Raw genomic sequence first — 17,321 nt, forward strand, 5'->3', positions numbered from 1 at the left:
AGCTTTCCAAAAAATGTGGTCAATCAGTTAAGTCATAATTTAACAAAGGGGGAAGAATCACTTTTTCCACACAGAGACAAACTGGTCTGGAAAATCCTCACTGGAAAACTGCTTTTAAATGCTTCTGCATCTGTTGTTAAAATGCATTTAATGGTCTAAAAGATTTAAGTGTGATAAAAAGCAGCAGCACATGTAAGGTGGTCAGTGCTTCTTCACAGTGTTGTACTTTAATTTTCCAGAGAATTAAATATCTCCCTCTACAAAGTCCAATATTTCAAGCAGCTGCATTTTAAAGCTTAAACCGTTTCTTGTTACAATAATGAATAAATTCGTACATCAGTATTTACAGTATGCTGACTTTGCTGTTTTCCTCTTCAGGCAATTTTCATCCAAAGTGTTTTCCCTTCATTGCGAATGTTTTACTATTCATTGATCTTGCCCTTTTCACACCTTCTGAACACTTTAATGCATTTAAAGTGAATGAGGTTTTATTATTGGCCCTGCATTTGTTAAAAAGCTCCCATGCACCAATAACTCTGAGCTCAATCCAGGTTTGTTTTTTTACTGGACCTTAAATAATTCCCTGATCTTATTATTCATGAGAATTTGTCAGGAAGCAGAAAAACCTTAAAGCTGCTTTATGGGGAACAGAAACAGGCGCCTCTAAGAGCCTTTTACTGCTCGGCTTTATGGCCGCCATAACCACACATGCTCTCCTGTCCCTGTGAAAGTCTTTGTCACCATCTGCCGCTCCAGCAGAGCCGCATCCTTTTAGCTGAATGAGACAAAGTGTGGATGCAGGAATGAGCTGTGAAGCATCACCTCCAGACGATGAATCATATCTGCACGTCTATCTGCTCTGAGCGGGAGACGAAACAGAGCGATTCAGAGGTCAGAGTGAGAGATGACGCGATATCCAGCTCATGATGATGTGCTGATAATACAAACACTGAATGTGACACAGATCCACTGCAGCGGAGCAAAAACTGACAGCAGGGAAACATGGAGCATTAGAAAAGCTTTGGGGCTCCGCAAAATACTTTCTTATAGTTCTTTTTGCAAACATACAGGTCTATTATAGCTGCTATCCATCTATCTATGCATTATTTATTATAATTTACCTTCTTTGTAGGATTAAAAAAAAAATCCAAATCAGAGCTAATTATGAAAAAGCAAAAATAATCTGCTGGGAAATGAATAATATTCTACTAGATAACAACTAAAATGTTAACAATTTATGATCAAAATGTGACAAAAGTTGATCTTTGTTATGAAATAATCTGCCAGTAGGACTGCTTTTTAAAAATCAATATTCAGGAATTATTTGTTGCTGAAAAGTTACTTGTAAGTTAGTTTTCTTATTTGAAGTGTATTAAGATATTTGAACTAGAAATTAGACCAAATGTGCTTGGTGAGATTTTGTGTTTTTGCAGTGTAAAAAAGACTTTCATGTGACCTAGATTAAAGAATAGTGATAGTAGAACGGCCCAGTCAAAGTCCAGGGAATCTGTGACGCAACTTGAAAACCAATGAGTATAAACACTTTATATCTAATCTGATTAAACTTGAACTCATTTGCCAAAAGTAATGGGCGGTTTTTATCTGGTGGAGTAGATTACAGCATATTGTAAACTTAAACTGTAATGTAAGTGAAACTGGTTCTACAAAGCTATAACTGCATGCCACACTTTTCAGATATCTATCCAAGCTTTCTTTAAAAGTGACCACTGCAACTTTATGTTTGCACTTCTTATAAAACTTCGCAAAAACACGTTAAAGTTTATGGCTCTACTGAGACAAAACGTTAAATAGTTAAAGATTTATGACCAGGTCTGTTTCCAGCCGTCAGCGAAACAAAGAAAGCAGGTCTGGCTCCAGTCCCAGTAGGACAAACCGGCCCTCCTGCTCCCGCTAAAGCCGCCATGGCTCTCAGCCAACCGGGGAGAATCAGGAAGTGACGCCGCTCGTAGCGCACGGAAGACCCGGGACTGGCGCGCCAAATTTCAAAGCACTTCCTCCCGGACGAAGGCGACAGCCCGCACTGAAGCTCGCACGGAAACCTCCAGGGAACGACGGAGACGCGAAAATAACCCGTAAAAGCTGAAGTTAGCGGCGGTGTGAGCGTTGAGGCGGCTGCTGGAGGAGCGGATGCGGGGATTGGAGCTGCAGGTCGCGGAGGAAAACGCTGCGCCGCTCCGCTCTGTCATTGTTGTAAGTGGAGCCTCTGACTTTCATCCTAACAAGGAACTAACGACAGCGAGCTGCAGCCTCCCTGCTGCTGCTAAATTCACTCCAGGCAGCCCCATCTGGGTGAAAACGGTCTGGTAGCGCAGGATTAAGGCAGGTTGTGTTGAAATACACTGACTTAAAGTTCATATTTAGATAATAATTATAGTTATTGAGTTCTGCTTTGTGTCCTGATCCCGTGATTTGGCAGCTGGAACACGATGCACACTTCTGCTTCTTAAAGGAGCAAATTCTGATCATGCAGATGCAGATCAATAACCTGGACCATCAAAGTTCAGATCGTTTATGTCAGTAATTAAGCTACTATTAGCTTAATATTAGCTTTTAATTAATATTAATGAGTACAGCTCAGAAAATGATTTTTAATACATTATATGTTAATGTTACAATCATTTGGAAGATTGCTGTATTGACAGTCCCTGACTGGATCTAAATATATTCATGGAAAGTTGAGTGGAAGGATAAATAAGAGTGAAAAGCCTCGGGAATAACTACAGCCTTGATAATATCTTTTAGAGAGTGAAGATTCCCGGGGCAGAATCCAAGCTGCTGGAGGTCCAGAAGTTTCTCGTTGATAAGAACCGAAGTGATGCTGGTTTCATTTCTTCTTTATTAGCCGCGGTGGAACTGTGTCTGAGTGTCCAGCTGACCGGTCCGACCTGAACCTCTCTGAGAATCTACAGAGTATTATCAACACAAAGACAAAATACAGTAGAGCCAAAAAAACTCAGATAAAAGTTGCTGTCACACCAACCTGTTCCTGTCGCTTGTGCAACATTTTTTACCAGACTTCTTCCTTCCACTCAACATTCCAATAATATGCTTGTAGCATTCTGGGGACAGCCTGCTTCTTTTACTGCTCAGACCTGTTGATCAAGGTGTTGATGTTCATGATTTTTTATTTTTGCTGACTCTCATGTTTATTACAAGTTAAATATTATTGGTCCTGAACAGATAAAACATGTTTTAATTTGATGTTTTTCTTTGTTTTCTTGCAGATCGATCATCAGCTCTTCCCTCTCTGGCTTGAACCTCCAGTGATTTTCTGTCTTTTAAAGCAGATTTCAAAGTAAAAGTCCCAGCTGCAGGGTTGGGAGCAGGTTTTGGCGTTTAATCCATCCGTCTTGGCGCTGCATTAGCGATGCTGTGACTCACCTGCCGTCCACGTTCACGCGCCTCTTAGTGTTTGAACTGGCAGCTTGGCAGTCCCCTCTCCGCAGGGGATTTGGTCTGTGTGAGCCGGGCTCATAAGCAGAGCAGGAGCTCATTTTCACCCTCTTCCACTCGGCTCCAGCTCCTCATTACTCATTCATTTATGCGCAGCGTGGCGGCCGCTCTGCATGCTAATGGAAGCACCTGTTGCTGAGCGCCGCTGCACCTGCCTGTGACCTTCACGTTTCTATCCACCGGCTCGGCTTTCTGCGCCGACTCTCAGCTTGGCTGCTCTCCACTTACTCACAGGTGTGTCTGAAAATGGATCTGGGCCGGCTGTAGCTCAGGGCCGGTCACAGATCAGGGGGCGGCCTCAGCCATGCTGAACGGGGCGCAGCCGTGCTTCCAGCTGCTGCGGATCGGCCTGTCCACAGGCGACTCCGCGCGGGACCTCTACACGTTCCGGCCGGCGCTGAACCGCTCCGTGTTCCGCCTGGGCCGGGCCGCCGAGCTGTGCGACGTCACGCTGGACTCGGCTTCGGTGTCGCGCATCCACGCAGAGCTGCACGCCGAGAAGGAGGCGAGCGAAGGCGACGAGGACGAGGAGGCGCCGCCGCAGGAGGAGGGCTGGAGGGTTCACATCAAAGACAGGAGCAGCCACGGTGAGAATAAAACACACCTGCAGCGTCTCAGTCAAGACCAGACATGACACAGGAAGACACACCCACTGACAGGAAATGCCTCAGAGGGAGACAGGAACCTTCACAGTACAGCAGCTACTAACTTAGTAATCCATTAAGCTGATAAAATAAATGGCCACATTTTCCATCTAAGCCTTTTTACACAACATTCAATTCTCAAGTATTCCAATAAACCAATAATTGCATTTTATTGCAATATTTGTTGCATAAAAAGTTCAGACCTTTCTGTCTGGCTGCAGGATTTGGCTGATTTGTTATTTGTTAGCACAATGTGCTTAATATGAGATTTTCTTTGCAGAATTTGAACCAGGTGAAGCTAAAACTGCCACGTGAAGTTCTGTGATGAACAGATTTACAGGCAAAAAAGTTTTTCTAACTTAAATTAAATATTTTTTGTGCAGTTTTGGCTTATTTACTGCTCTGCCTGAGTCTGTGTTCTCCAGTTAATGTTGCTTGTGCGTCAGATTTTTGGATGTACCGGAAACGTGCAAATATAAAGGTTCCACCCAAAACTTTTTACTTTTTTATCATTAAATCATTGCATTTTTTTCTACAAATATGCTAATTTATAATTTATTTTCAATGTATCTTCAGAAAAGTCACAATTGTTTTATTTATTGGTTTACAGATTTATTTTCTTTCTTCAGTTAATGACTGAAAACCCAAAGTTAAAGGTTCACTTGACCAAAAATAAAAACATTTAAAGCTCTTCAGTCTGTCGGCGCTGGAAGCTTGGATCAGGGTTTTCAGGTCTTAAAATGGATCTGGATTGAATATCAAAAAATTTATAATCTTGTTTTTAACAATCATGCCAAGTATTTTTTTGTGTAAAAAATTATTTTTTATAAAAAAACCCTAAGACCGTTTTGAGCAAACAAGCTGGTTTATTACAAGTTTGAAAATAAATCGGACATTTTTCAGTTTGATTCAAACTGAATGCAAAGCTGCATCTAAAAAATAAAACATCAAACATAATAAATTTGACACGAACATTGCATTGTAGGAGCAATAATAAGATGTTTCAGTGGAGCTGATTGCTGCCCTGAGCAGAGGACAGCCTCCTGTTCGGATCCGTGTTCAGGCGGCTCTGCTGCTTTCTCAGGTGTTTATGGGATGTAGAGAGAAATCTGGAGGTAAAGTCTGGGCCTGCCGGACTGTGACGGATGGACTCTGCATCTAAACTGCACCTTATTGTCTAATTTTTCTGGTAATTTCACAGTCCGTTTCCCCACATTTCCCCTTTTCGCCGTCAGCCTCGTGTTTTAGTATTCCCGCCACATTCCTCCTGCTGTCACGGCCGTTTGATTGGCTTGTAGCCTTCCAGCTTTTCATTTCTGCTTCCATTTCACAGCCTGTTTTACATTTCCCTCAAAGTCTCCGAGCTGTAAACACATCCAGTCAACAAACTGCTTTATTTTCCGGGCTCCGCTCGTTCCGTTATTCCCTCCTTTTGTCAGATGCTGGAATATTAAAAGGTTTTGTGGATTTCTGGCTCCAGGTGACGTTCACTCTGGAACTGCAAAACTGTTGCTCACTGTTGGTTTGACTTCAAACAGTTTCCGTCCCGTAAACGGTGAATATTTGATCAGATTTAGATTTTCCCGTCTGTTTTCCAGGAACCTGGGTGAACGACGTTCTGCTGCAGCCGGGCGTCCTGTGGGAGCTGTCAGACGGCGACACGCTCACCTTCGGAGATCAGTCAGCTCCAGGAAGTCCAGAGTTCTACTTCCTCTTCCAGAAGGTCAAAGTTCGACCCCTGGACTTTGATGCCATCACAATTCCGAAGGTAACAAACCGATGCGAAACCGATGAGACGGAAACTTATAAGTCATGTTTTCACGTCTTGGTGCTATAAAATAGTTTTCTTTGACAATTTTGACGTTTTTTTAATAAATAAGTTTCTTATACTCTCTTCTCTTTTAAACAAACTATGATAATCATCGGTCTGTTTTATCATTAATCAGCAGAAACCTAGTTTCAGCAGTAACTAATGTCCAACATAAGGCTCGGGGGCCATTTGCAGCCCATGAAATGATTTTGTGCGGCCCGACTGCAGTTCAACATTAGTCCAAATTTGGCTCATCATCTCAGAAAGTTGAAATAGATGGAATCTTTTTTTTTGTCTCTGACAAATTAAAATGTTAAAATATAGAGTCTGGGCTCTAGACTCATTTTCTCCACTGGTTAGACTGGTCCGCAGATTGGATTGGAATTTTAAAAGTAAAACATTTTCTACTTTTAAGACTCCAATCTTACACACACTTATTAGCATGAATGTAATAATAATTTTAGGGCTTTTAAGGGTTTTTACATATGATAATTTCCCAAACATGGAATAAAAAAGTAACATAACTGCAGTGGTTTTGAAGATCCCACAGCAACATGCTTCCACCGCCGTGCTTGAGAGTCGGTCCAGAGTTCTGAGCTTTCAAAGCTTCATCTGAGACTTCTTATCATTTTGGCCAAGCAGCTCAAACTTTGTACGTCACTCTGTTGTTTTTTCAGGCAGGAACATTTTCCTCTGACTTGCAGAACCGCATCAGGACCAACTTGGACCGCAAATCAGCCGACAACCTGGACCTCTCCAAGATGTCCATCAACCGGGCCACGGTCATCCTGAACTCCATCGGCAGCCTGAGTAAGATGAAGGGCCGGGCCTGGACCTTTCAGAGGAGCCACAGCCACGAGGGGGCCGTGTCCGACCCGGGGACCCCGTCCTCCTCCTCTCCGCTGGGCTTCTCCTCGCTGCTTCCCTCCGCCACGCGCCCGGCGTTTTCCCCCAGCGCCGCCGCTCCTCTGAAGCCCCTGCAGACGGCGTCCAGGAGCAGGAGGAAGTCTGCTCACACCGTGCTGCTGGAGGACGACAGCTCCGACGAGCCCCGAGGGCGAGGAGGTGAACGGCAGCAACAGAACCTCGTGGTTCTTTATTTATTTTCAACAAGATACATGAATGCAAACATAAACACACACAGAAAACACAGTGTTTTAAGAACAGCAGTGAGATGTTTACACATTTTCACCCCCCATCCTTTTATATTATTCATCAATATACCAAAAAATATCAAAAATACATGTAACAGTAAATGTTATATCAATATCTTGCATGGAAAACTATTTTATTAAACAAATATTTTATGCTATATATATTAAATTATGTTTTCTATGCCAGATATTGCTTTAATACATAGGATCCTGTAATGATGACAAACTTTGCTGGATGATAAATTGTCCTAGTAATTATTAAATTGCAAATATTGATGTTTTGAGACCATTTACAAGTAATATGTTGATAATGGCATATAATGCACATTCACTCTCTAAATAGTGGGTTTGAGTTTATGAGCTTAAAAAAAGAAATATGTTTTGTAACTGCTTTTTAATTTGTGATGTTCTTGTTTTTGGTCCAGCTGTGACAGGAGTGGTGGAGGACGGACCGAGATCCAGACCCAAGAAGAGACGGAGACTCTACAAATCTGAGTCTGAAGGTTTCAGCTCTCCTCCGCCTCCGCCGCTGCAGCCCAAGCTCCACGGCGACATCCGGCGTCCGCTGGAGACCAAGCCCTTCCCGGTGGGCATCCGGACCATCGGCAGCTTCCACGGCGCCATGACCAACAGCCGGCTGAACCAGCAGCTGCTGCAGGCGTCCTTCACCAGCGTGGTTCCCCACAGACAGGAAGTGGACACCGCGCACCGCGTCAAGACCGTGGTGAACGGAACCATCGCCGCTTTCCGCCAGCAGAAACCGGTGGCGCAGCGAGGCAGGCGGAGGGCCAACAGCTCGCCGGTGTTCTCCCCCCTGGTGGTGGGAGGAGAGAACTACAGCCTGGCTTCGCCCACAGTGAGGATTCGAACCGACGACAGAGGAAGGATGCAGTTCAACCGATTCCACCACCAAACAGCGTAAGATGTTTTTAATGAAGTGGTCAGAGGAGATGATAAAAAACAGAACAAATATGTAGATTAATAATATATTTAACTAAATGAGGGCTATATATGTGTTAAAATAAAGTGTATTAAGGCATAAATCACATAACTGTAAAAATATTTAAGTAACAAAAGAGGTACTTACCAAGAAGTACATTATAAAAAATGTCAGTGCTTCAGTTTTACTGGAATTTAATACAATAAAACATCTGATTCATAGCATGTAACCAGCATGTAACTGCAATATTCAAAATCTTCTAGTTTTTTATAACAGAGAGCTGAGTGTCATCAGCGTAGTGATGTTAGTAAACCAGCCAATCAGTGGTTAGGATTTGTTAGTGAGTCACAGTTTTCTAAATACGTTTTAAACTTTTTAAAATCTGTTTAATTTCATACATTAACTGTTCGCCTGCAATTCCAGCTACAACATCTGCAGATATCACTGAATTTGCCTTGAACTATTTTCAAAAATAATAAGCAGTTTATTGAAAATATATGTCTAGAAATAATATATCCTTTTGGTAACAGTTGCAGCTCAAAAAGCAGGATTTCTTAGTCAAAATCAGAAAATGTTTCATCTTCTCAAAGCCAACAGGCTGGAACCTTTTACACCACAAGCTGCCTTCAGATAAATTAAAAACAGGATTAAAAATAAAATTCATAATTTATCTCATCAGATTATTTTTTTTAGAATAAAAACGTAAATGTCATGTTTGGCTCATGCAGGGATGGCTGTGACAATTATGGCAGCAGATGAAAGCACTTTGCGGCAAATTAAAGTTTTTATTTTGGTATTTAGCGTCACCATGGCAACACAAACTCCTATCAGATGGATGGTTGGTAATCACCAGCCTCTCCTCTGCTTTGTTTGCGCACAGTAATGATGGAGCCGGTATCTGAAAATAGACGGTTCCTTTCCCCAAAATGACATCCAGCTCTGTGATTCTCTGCAGCGTAAAACACCATAAATAATAAATTAACGGCTGAAACTGTCATGTTTGTACATAGAAATTGTTGACGTTTTATTTAGATAACGTCCAATTTTTTAAAAACTTGTGTTCTTTTAAAACGTCAACGAGAAAACCTTAGATGAGACCCTGAAACGTTTATTTCTGTTCATTTTGATTGTTATTTTTCACGGGCAAAGAAAACTAAAACTTCAGTTTAATCCACTTTTTCCATAGTATTACTTATGGGAAAATGTCTTTCTCCACTGGCATTTTATTTTTATGAATATTCTGAAATTATTAACGTAAAAGAAGCTCCAGTATCATGTTGAATAGTTACTCGTACGTTTCTTTTCTTATTTCATGATATTTACACTAGAAACTAAACCAGAATCACTCTGTAAGGTTTTGTGTTGTTAAAGGCATCAGTGACGTCACTCAGTCTTTTTCATGTTAAATTAAAAGTCCATTTTATAAGTCTTGTTATAATCATAAAAACTGACTGAATTAAGAACCAAAATGAGGAATTTAATCAGGTTTATTAAGTTTTAAGGTTTTTCCTGTACTTAATTGCAGTTTTTTCTTCTTTTCATGATTTCTGTGTTTTTTCCTTTCCTCCCTAAAGTAAACGCCGCGGCCGGCCCAGAAAACACCCGCTGCCCCCTCGACCCTCGCTGCCCTCTCCCTCCTCCTCCTCTTCCTCCTCCACCTCTTCTGCCTCCTCTTCCTCCGGCTCATCCTCGTCTTCCTCCGAGGACGAGGACGACGATGAAGATGAGGATGGCGGTGTGGCGGCGGGGCCGGTGGAGCCGTGCGCGGCGCTGCGCTGCCGGCTGCCGCAGCAGGACACGGTGCAGTGGATCCAGTGCGACGTGTGCGACGCCTGGTACCACATCGACTGTCTGCATGTGGACCGGAAGAAACTGCTGATGGATCCCAACGCCGACTTCCACTGCGGCTGCCGCTGAGGCGACCCGCGGGGCCCGCGGAGCATTTTCACCCATACATGTTTAATTCTTTTAGTGCTAAAAACATGAAATGAAAACTAGAGCAGCAGCTTTCCGAGCCTCAGTGCCGCTCTGGAGCTTCAGAGGAAAACTAATGAAATGTCTCTGCCTGGAGAGCCGGGATCAGGACGGGAACGCTCGATGAAACGTTTAAGCCCCTTCCTGCTGCATTCAGGAAGATTAATGAAATGTTTTTTAACAGAATAAACTTTCCTCCGATCTCCCCCGTTTGCTGACGCAGCCGCCCCACAGATGATCAGACTTCCCTGGGTGGGAGCGGCGGCGGCGGCGTGGGCGGCGGAGCAATTAAAACCCGTCAGCAGGCTGCTGCAGCTGCTGAGACGAGATCTCAGGACGATCATCTGATGTTTGAAAGCACTTCTGCAGGAGCAGCTGCAGGATTTAAGGAGGATTGGGTTTTTATTAAAATGCATAGCTGCAGCTGGTCAGAGAATATCTCCTAACCACTGAAATGATATGAAATATGAACTCCTGATGGGGGGAAGCAGATGCTCCGCTCTGGGCCTGATGGGCTGGTTGGGTGTTTATGCCACAGATGATTTTATGATCTTTTCAGCTCACCTTTTCATGGATTCCTCACACTACTGAAACTTCAAGCCAAAGTTGGTCGGTTTATCCTGAATGTACTCAACTTTTCACAATCTTCCTTCTTAATTTCTCTTCTGCTGAACCCATGTGGGACAATATAGCAGGTTTAAAAGATAAAATGGGAGAAAATGTTGGAAAAAAAAATCCTTTGTTGATTTTGAAAGGAGGAAAACTTTAAAAAAAAAATCTATTTTTGTTTGGAATGCAGGTTAAGTTGCTTCGTTTCCACTCAGAGTTTCTGTTTTGCGTTTTATTGTTGCTGTTTATTCTCAGCTTTAACCAGACAATAAGCAGCCGTCTGTAGTTCATCAAAGGTAAACTTAATGAACTTTATAGAACCGGTTTGCAAGTTTAAATTCAGTAAATTTATTCTGAAAATCTGTTATTTAGTTGCTCAAACGTTCCAGTTTCTTAAAATACATCAGAAAAATTATTTTTTAAAATCGGTTTCTATTAACTCTCTGACCTCATTGCAAACGTTAAGGTGCTGTTCAGCTTTTTGCTCCGATGTTGTTGAAACTTGTTGGGTTTTCTGTTTTTTTTTTTTGTTACTCATCTGTTTGGTTTTTCACAGTTTAATTCATCTTGCTTGTTGGGTTTAGATTCTGAAAGATAAAAATATTTAAAAGCATCACTTCAGCTGCTCAGCTTCACATAAAGGGAGCAACATCTTCACCTCGCTGAGCGTTAAACCAGCCTTTTTTCCACTTTCATGTGGTAAACCCGACTGTTGTAGATGTTTTACAAATGAGGTTTTTTTTTTTTATTTTGCTCCAACACGTGTTAAAAGTCGAAGCTTGACTTGCTGGGAAGTTGAAACGGGTGCAACGTCAGCCACAGGAACCACAAATGTGAAAACTGTGTAAAGCTTTGTGTTGTAAATTATTCAGAGCAGAAACGCCAGGAAGAAACCCTGCAGCTTTGCAAAACAAATTCAAACTTTTACTTGACTTTGAATTAGTACTGAAAATCCTCCTCAGTCTGAATTCCCTGAACTGTTATGGAGTATTTTTATTCAACAAACTACACGGGATTTTAGTTTTTTTTTCTGGGCTTTGAATGTTTTTTTTTTGTTTGTTTTTTTTTTGTCGTATGCATTTGGTTATCAGGAAAATGTGAAATCTTACTGGTGTCGACAAATATTGAGATATGAAGTTTGCACACGCTGGGAAAATGCCGGGTTTCTGTGATGTAAAGAATCAAAACAAATCATTTTACAGCTACTCCCACCTGTTAATGTCAGGTTTAAACCGTGTAATTCAGCTAAAATACATATGAATCTGAGGGAATTGTTAAAAATCTAAATAATCTACAGTAGCCTCGTTTTATTTATTATTTATATTAATGACTCTGCAGTTTCTTCCCACTTTGTCCTGAAAGGTTTTCCAAATGTCTGATTGTGATGACATCACCTGTCTGCAAACTTCTTCATGTGAGCCAGCTTGAAGAATTTCATGTCAGGTTCAGGTCTGGACTTTGACTAGGACATTCCTCTGATTGAAACTATAACTCACTCTGATGTTTAAAAATGGGTTAGCTCCACTTTTAGCTCCTTTCTTGCAGACACCTGAAGGGTTTTGGGGTTGAAACTAATCAGTTTCATTCAATTTTGCAAAAAGAGTTCAGTCTACAGAATCCATCAGCATGATACTGCCACCACTGTGTTTGCTGTTTATTGTGTTTTGTAATTTTGGTCCAGAACTTGTAGTTCAGCCATGTTACAGCAGATTTCGGTCCGTCCTGAATGGTTTCTGTGGAAGGAAGTCTTTGTTTCCTGCAGAACACAACCAGGATTTTCTAATTCCTGCTGATCCTTCAGTATAAATCCATTTTTTTATGTCAACTTGTCTTTGTAAGGTTATACTGATACTTAGTTAGATCCTTTAGATTTAATTTTTAATCTCTGCAGTTTTTACTTTAACTTAAGGATGCAGATGTCAGGATAAATCCTACTGAAATTAATGTTGGATTGGTCAAAATTACCATTATTTGTGCTTCAACAAAGTTCTAGTTCAGGTTATTCCAACTTTTAGTTTTTCCATTTGTTTAAAGTTGAGATGATTTCATTTGATCTAATTCTTCTACATCACAAAAAATCTGATATTTTAACAGAGTGCGTTTACTTTTCACATATTCTGTATCTTTAATTCACATATTCTGTATCTTTAAACCATTAAAACACTTCATAACTGTTTCATGAAAAAGGAGAACTGCTCGTCTTTAGTAGCAGCAGATCATAAATCTACAGATCTGGAATTTTTTTTTTAATTATCACTCCTCCTGTCATCTTTGGAGACTTTGACAGTTTGTAGCCCGCAGACATTTTGATGATAACTTTGCTTTCGGTCATGTCTTTGTGTGTCCAGCGTCAGATTTTTGTCTCCTGATGAAGCTTGCTCTTGTGAGGTGACCGCTCTATTAATGAGCTGCGAATCAAACGGATTGTTTAGTAAATCACTTTGCTTTGATCCGGATCTTCACAGCGCTCTGCTTTTAATTGGCACATTAAAAACGCCGAACATCTCAGAGCAGTTTGACTTTGTTGGTTTTCTGAGGTTTGTACAGAATCGTAAATCTCCGATATGCCACAAGCGTCAGAGTTATCAGAGAAATAAAGATTATTCAGAAGATTTATCTCTGCATTATCTGTTTTTTTTTATCTTCTGAGGCTGAACTGTTTTCTTCTACAGAACCATCTTTGGAGGCTGTGATCAAAAGCACATCTCATTTATTATAGATTCTCATCCAGCTCCAGTCAAGATTGATCAAACCTTGATTTCACCGTTTTTGTTTTCTTTTTGTTTTTTCCTTTTTAAACCATTAACCGCAGCCAGAGATGTAATGTTTCTGCTGATTATTTTCTTTGAAGCGATTACAGAGAAGCATGATCCAACAAGCACAGACAACATCCTCATATTCAAGGCCCATTATCTCAACATTTTTTTTCTTTTACTTCAGACTGGATAATGTCCTGGTTCCCCATGCATGAAGTTACATTCACTCACAAAATTAGAGTTGAACACCATCACCTCAGGCACACATGCAGATATGGAGGTTTAATAATTCACACCCATAATGTAGAGCAATGTCACATCCTGCGTTTAGATGTTCTGGGAAGAAGCTGACATTTAATATCCCTCCAGGGTTACATGGTTTTATCAGCTGAGAGTCTGACGATAGTTTATAGCCATCCCACATGGGCAAAAACGTGCCTGAAGGACAAGAAAATAGTCATTTTTTTAAACTAAAACATGAAAATCATTACTATGTTAATAAACACATCACATTTTATTCATAAGTCTTGGTGTCAATAAATCCTATGTGTGGCTCTTATCTGAGTTCACCAGAGAGAGCAGGACTAAGATAGTGTTTTAAGCTAAGTTTAAAACTTCAAAGACACGCATCAAAATTACATTTGTTTGGAAAGCGGTTCGCTTTCTCATTGCCCGGTGGAAATTTCCAAACCCTTTTAGTAATATGTTCCTCTCCTCGCCTGTGGGGGCGCTGCGAGCAGAACTACTGAAGGAAACGACACGAAATCCTCCGAGGAAGACACTGAGCGCAACTTTTTACTTTTTTATTTATTTATTTTTCTCCAAAGAACTTTATTTAAATTATATTAGTATACATCAAAACAACATAATGAAGTATACAACACAATACAACAGCCAAGCAAAACAGCCAGGGGGTGATTAGATAAGAACATGCAGAGATGTACATATTGAAATTGTCCTTAGAGCCTTTTCATTTGTAGAGTCTGCTATTGATTTGATATATAGTTCCATATCTTTAATGAAAAGAGAGAAACAAGGTGTTTTATTAGCAAATTTGCATTTATGAATATAAAATTTAGCAAAGAGTATTAACAGGTTTATTATAAAGAAATATTTATAGATTCCTATGGAATCTATAGAAACAAAATAAAACATTCATAAGGAAACATTCTGTAAAATATGGTCATTAATAAACCTGCTGACCAGAACCTTTGTGTAAAAGGGCAGAGCCAAAACAGATGTGTCACAGTTTCTGGATGGCCCTCACAGAAACTGCAATTAGTGTTTATGTCTCTTTTAAATTTGACCATATAGTGCTTAGCAGGGTAAATTTTATGGAGAATTTTAAATCACACTTCCTTCACCTTGTTTACAATTAAGTATTTATGGGGGATCATCCAAACTGTTTTCCAGTGAATATCTGGGATATAACGGCTCCAGTAAAATGTTATAACTGGACGAGAAACAATCATTTCTTGGGACAACCTGCGTATTTATTCTCTCATTGCTTTTCCTAAACTCCAGTGAAAAACAGATTTTTCCCACAGATGATTCGGCTGGATCAGAGATACCAGATGGAACAAACAGAGTATAATTAGTGTTTTTAAACAACATTAAGGTGCCCAAAGGTATAGCATTAACCACCATGGAGAATTCCTGGATACTAACTGGAAAATTATATATTGAGCAGAATTCATTATAATTGATTAATCGTCCTTCCTTATTAATCAGCTGAGCCACCAGTAAAATCCCATTTTGAACCCAAGTTTCAAGATAGAGTGACCTATTTTTAAACAAAATATCTCTGTTGTTCCAGATGAGGTATTTGGAGCGCAACTTTCTTCTTCACGAGACGTAAACTAAAATGGCGTGGTGTCCGCTTGTAAACGGACAGGAAACGGATTGTATATTTTGCCGAAGACAAAAGAGAAATCCTGTAACCGTTAAAAAATGACGCGGTTGACACAGGGCGGTGTGAAAGTGAACAGCAGTAGCTGCAAATATAACAAATGTTGCAATTTTGGTCCAATCAACCCGAATCTACCGGACTATGAGGTGTGAAAACATAACAGTGTACTTCATTCAGGAGGTCCAGACCTGTGCAAGTCTTATTGATCTTAGGTCAAAGTTCATGATTCATCATAAAAAAGAGAGACTGGCACCATGGGAGATTTCCAAACACCTGGCTTAACACAGCAGCTTAGAAAAAATAACACCGTTTGGACGTTTAGAGACAGTTTTTGGTGTTACAAAGTCGATGCCTCCCCTCCTGTGCTGTGTAGACGATGTTGGCCTCCCTGCTTTTAGCTCAAAAGCTTCAGCGCTACGTTTAGCGAGCTACAACTGGGTAATTTGAAGAAATGACAACCTGGGAGCATTTCTGTGGATGTTGGTGTCATAAAAGCGGCTGCAAAGTGGATAAAGTGTCTCTAACACGGAGCAGCATGGCTGGGCTAACAGGCCTGTGGCTTCAGGGCCAGTTGGAAGGAATCCTGGATCAGCAGCGATCCTGGACGAGGAAGGCGGTTCACTCTTCTGAGGTAGGGTGGTTTTTATTTTCTGTGTACTTTGATATAATCTGTAGTGCTATTTAAAGGTCAGATTGGTGATGTTTTAGAGTTTTTGTGGGACAAGAGCTGGTATTTTTATGACAAAAGGTGATGTTTGGATTAAAGATTTTGTTTGCAACATCAAACTGTTTCTGTTTGCTGCCTTCTGAATAGTTTTAATTTGTATTAACATATTTTATTTCGTAGTTTTTATTTGCACATAATTCAAATGAAATCTAGTAGTTATGCTGCACTTAAGGACGTAGCAAACAATAAATGCTGCTTTGGTTCAGGAGGAGGAGAATCTGTTGGAAAGGTTTTCATATATTCACCTCATCTCATAGTGAGAGTCAAATTTTTGCTCTGCAGCTTCACACGTAGGTATTAGTTTCTAAAATTAGAATGAGGGCAGATTATTTGGTTATCAGGCTCCTTTTTTGCAGGCTCAGCTCCCAGGTTGTTGTTGTTACTCGTCTTCCTGATGGAGCAGAGATACTGAGCCTGGTTCTGTTGGTTTCTTCCTGTTTCCACTTGCTCTGGATGAGAAATCACAGCTAATTTGAACAATCACCTGGTCTTTCTTTTAATTGTACCACTTCATACTTTACCAAATTAGTCTTTAATAATATTGCCCTGCGTCAAGACGGCTCTTGGTTTGAGTCCTGGCCAGATTGTCTGCATGGTTGCATGTTTTTCCAATGCATCCATAGATTCTCTATTGGGACTCTGGTTGTGTGTCTCTGTGTTATAAAATTAAAACAAGTGAGGTAGGGTGTACTCTACAGCTCCCCCAATGACCACCGACCCCAAGCAGGCAGGAACAATGGATAGATGGACATTTGGAGGTGAATTCCAATATGTGATTGTAGTTTATCTTTATTTGGACAAAGTTAGAGTCTTTATAATTGGATATTGCTTCAGTTGTTGGTTCTACAAATGTGGTTATTTTGATATTTAATACCAATAAATTGATGGTTTTCCAACTTCCTGCCACCTCCGTGACCCATAACTCATACTGCATCTGAACTTCCAGGGCAAAACATCCAGAAAATAATGAACAGTAGTTATATCTGAGGGAATGCAGACCCTCCCTTACATGCTTGTAACATAATGATCTGGATGTTTCCTGCAGCCTGCATGTGACACTTTGATTCTTTAACCCGGCAAACCCCAAACCACCTAAGAAACATGTTTGCGAAGGCAGTTTTTCTTGATTTGCTCATTCTTTATATTTTTGTATTCAGTTCCTTAACTGTTCCTTAGAACTCCACTTAATGATTTTTGCAGATTTTGTTAACGGTAAGCGTGCCAGAACCAGAACACCACCTTCCACTCCGAAGCCAAAACAAAAGCACCATGAACCCTAAAGACAATACAGTCCAGATGCATCAGTCGGTCTTGTCGTGTGGTT

At 40.7% G+C, this 17,321-nt stretch overlaps 1 protein-coding gene and 1 long non-coding RNA gene across 3 annotated transcripts; one reads left to right on the plus strand and one right to left on the minus strand.

The window, feature by feature from the left end:
• Positions 1-2,553: 2,553 nt before the first annotated feature.
• Positions 2,554-3,521, minus strand: LOC145553787 (uncharacterized). Its single transcript, XR_014089839.1, has 2 exons — positions 3,403-3,521; positions 2,554-3,113 (listed from the first exon to the last, which is right to left on the minus strand). It is a non-coding gene; the product is annotated as an uncharacterized LOC145553787 (long non-coding RNA).
• A 257-nt stretch (positions 3,522-3,778) lies between these two features.
• On the plus strand, positions 3,779-13,221 carry tcf19l (transcription factor 19 (SC1), like). 2 transcript variants are annotated; one of them, XM_008422831.3, is made up of 5 exons: positions 3,779-4,061; positions 5,717-5,886; positions 6,606-6,993; positions 7,508-8,000; positions 9,597-13,221. In XM_008422831.3, exons 1-5 carry the CDS (start codon positions 3,779-3,781, stop codon positions 9,937-9,939), a joined length of 1,677 nt encoding a protein of 558 aa, XP_008421053.2. In that variant the 3' UTR covers positions 9,940-13,221. The 2 variants fall into 2 exon arrangements, with proteins under 2 accessions (XP_008421053.2, XP_008421054.2); XM_008422832.3 differs by having other exon boundaries at positions 6,633-6,993.
• The last annotated feature ends 4,100 nt before the right edge of the window (positions 13,222-17,321 follow it).

This window comes from Poecilia reticulata, chromosome 11 (assembly GCF_904066995.2).
Source record: "Poecilia reticulata chromosome 11, P_reticulata-male-v2, whole genome shotgun sequence".
Taxonomy (NCBI): Eukaryota; Metazoa; Chordata; class Actinopteri; order Cyprinodontiformes; family Poeciliidae; genus Poecilia; species Poecilia reticulata.

Excerpts from the sequence above, each read along its gene's own strand:
- tcf19l (XM_008422831.3), top strand. The coding sequence starts at position 3,779 with ATGCTGAACGGGGCGCAGCCGTGCTTCCAGCTGCTGCGGATCGGCCTG. Across the intron at positions 5,887-6,605 it reads ATGCCATCACAATTCCGAAG|GCAGGAACATTTTCCTCTGA; the intron begins GTAACAAACCGA and ends TTGTTTTTTCAG. Across the intron at positions 8,001-9,596 it reads CGATTCCACCACCAAACAGC|TAAACGCCGCGGCCGGCCCA; the intron begins GTAAGATGTTTT and ends TCCTCCCTAAAG.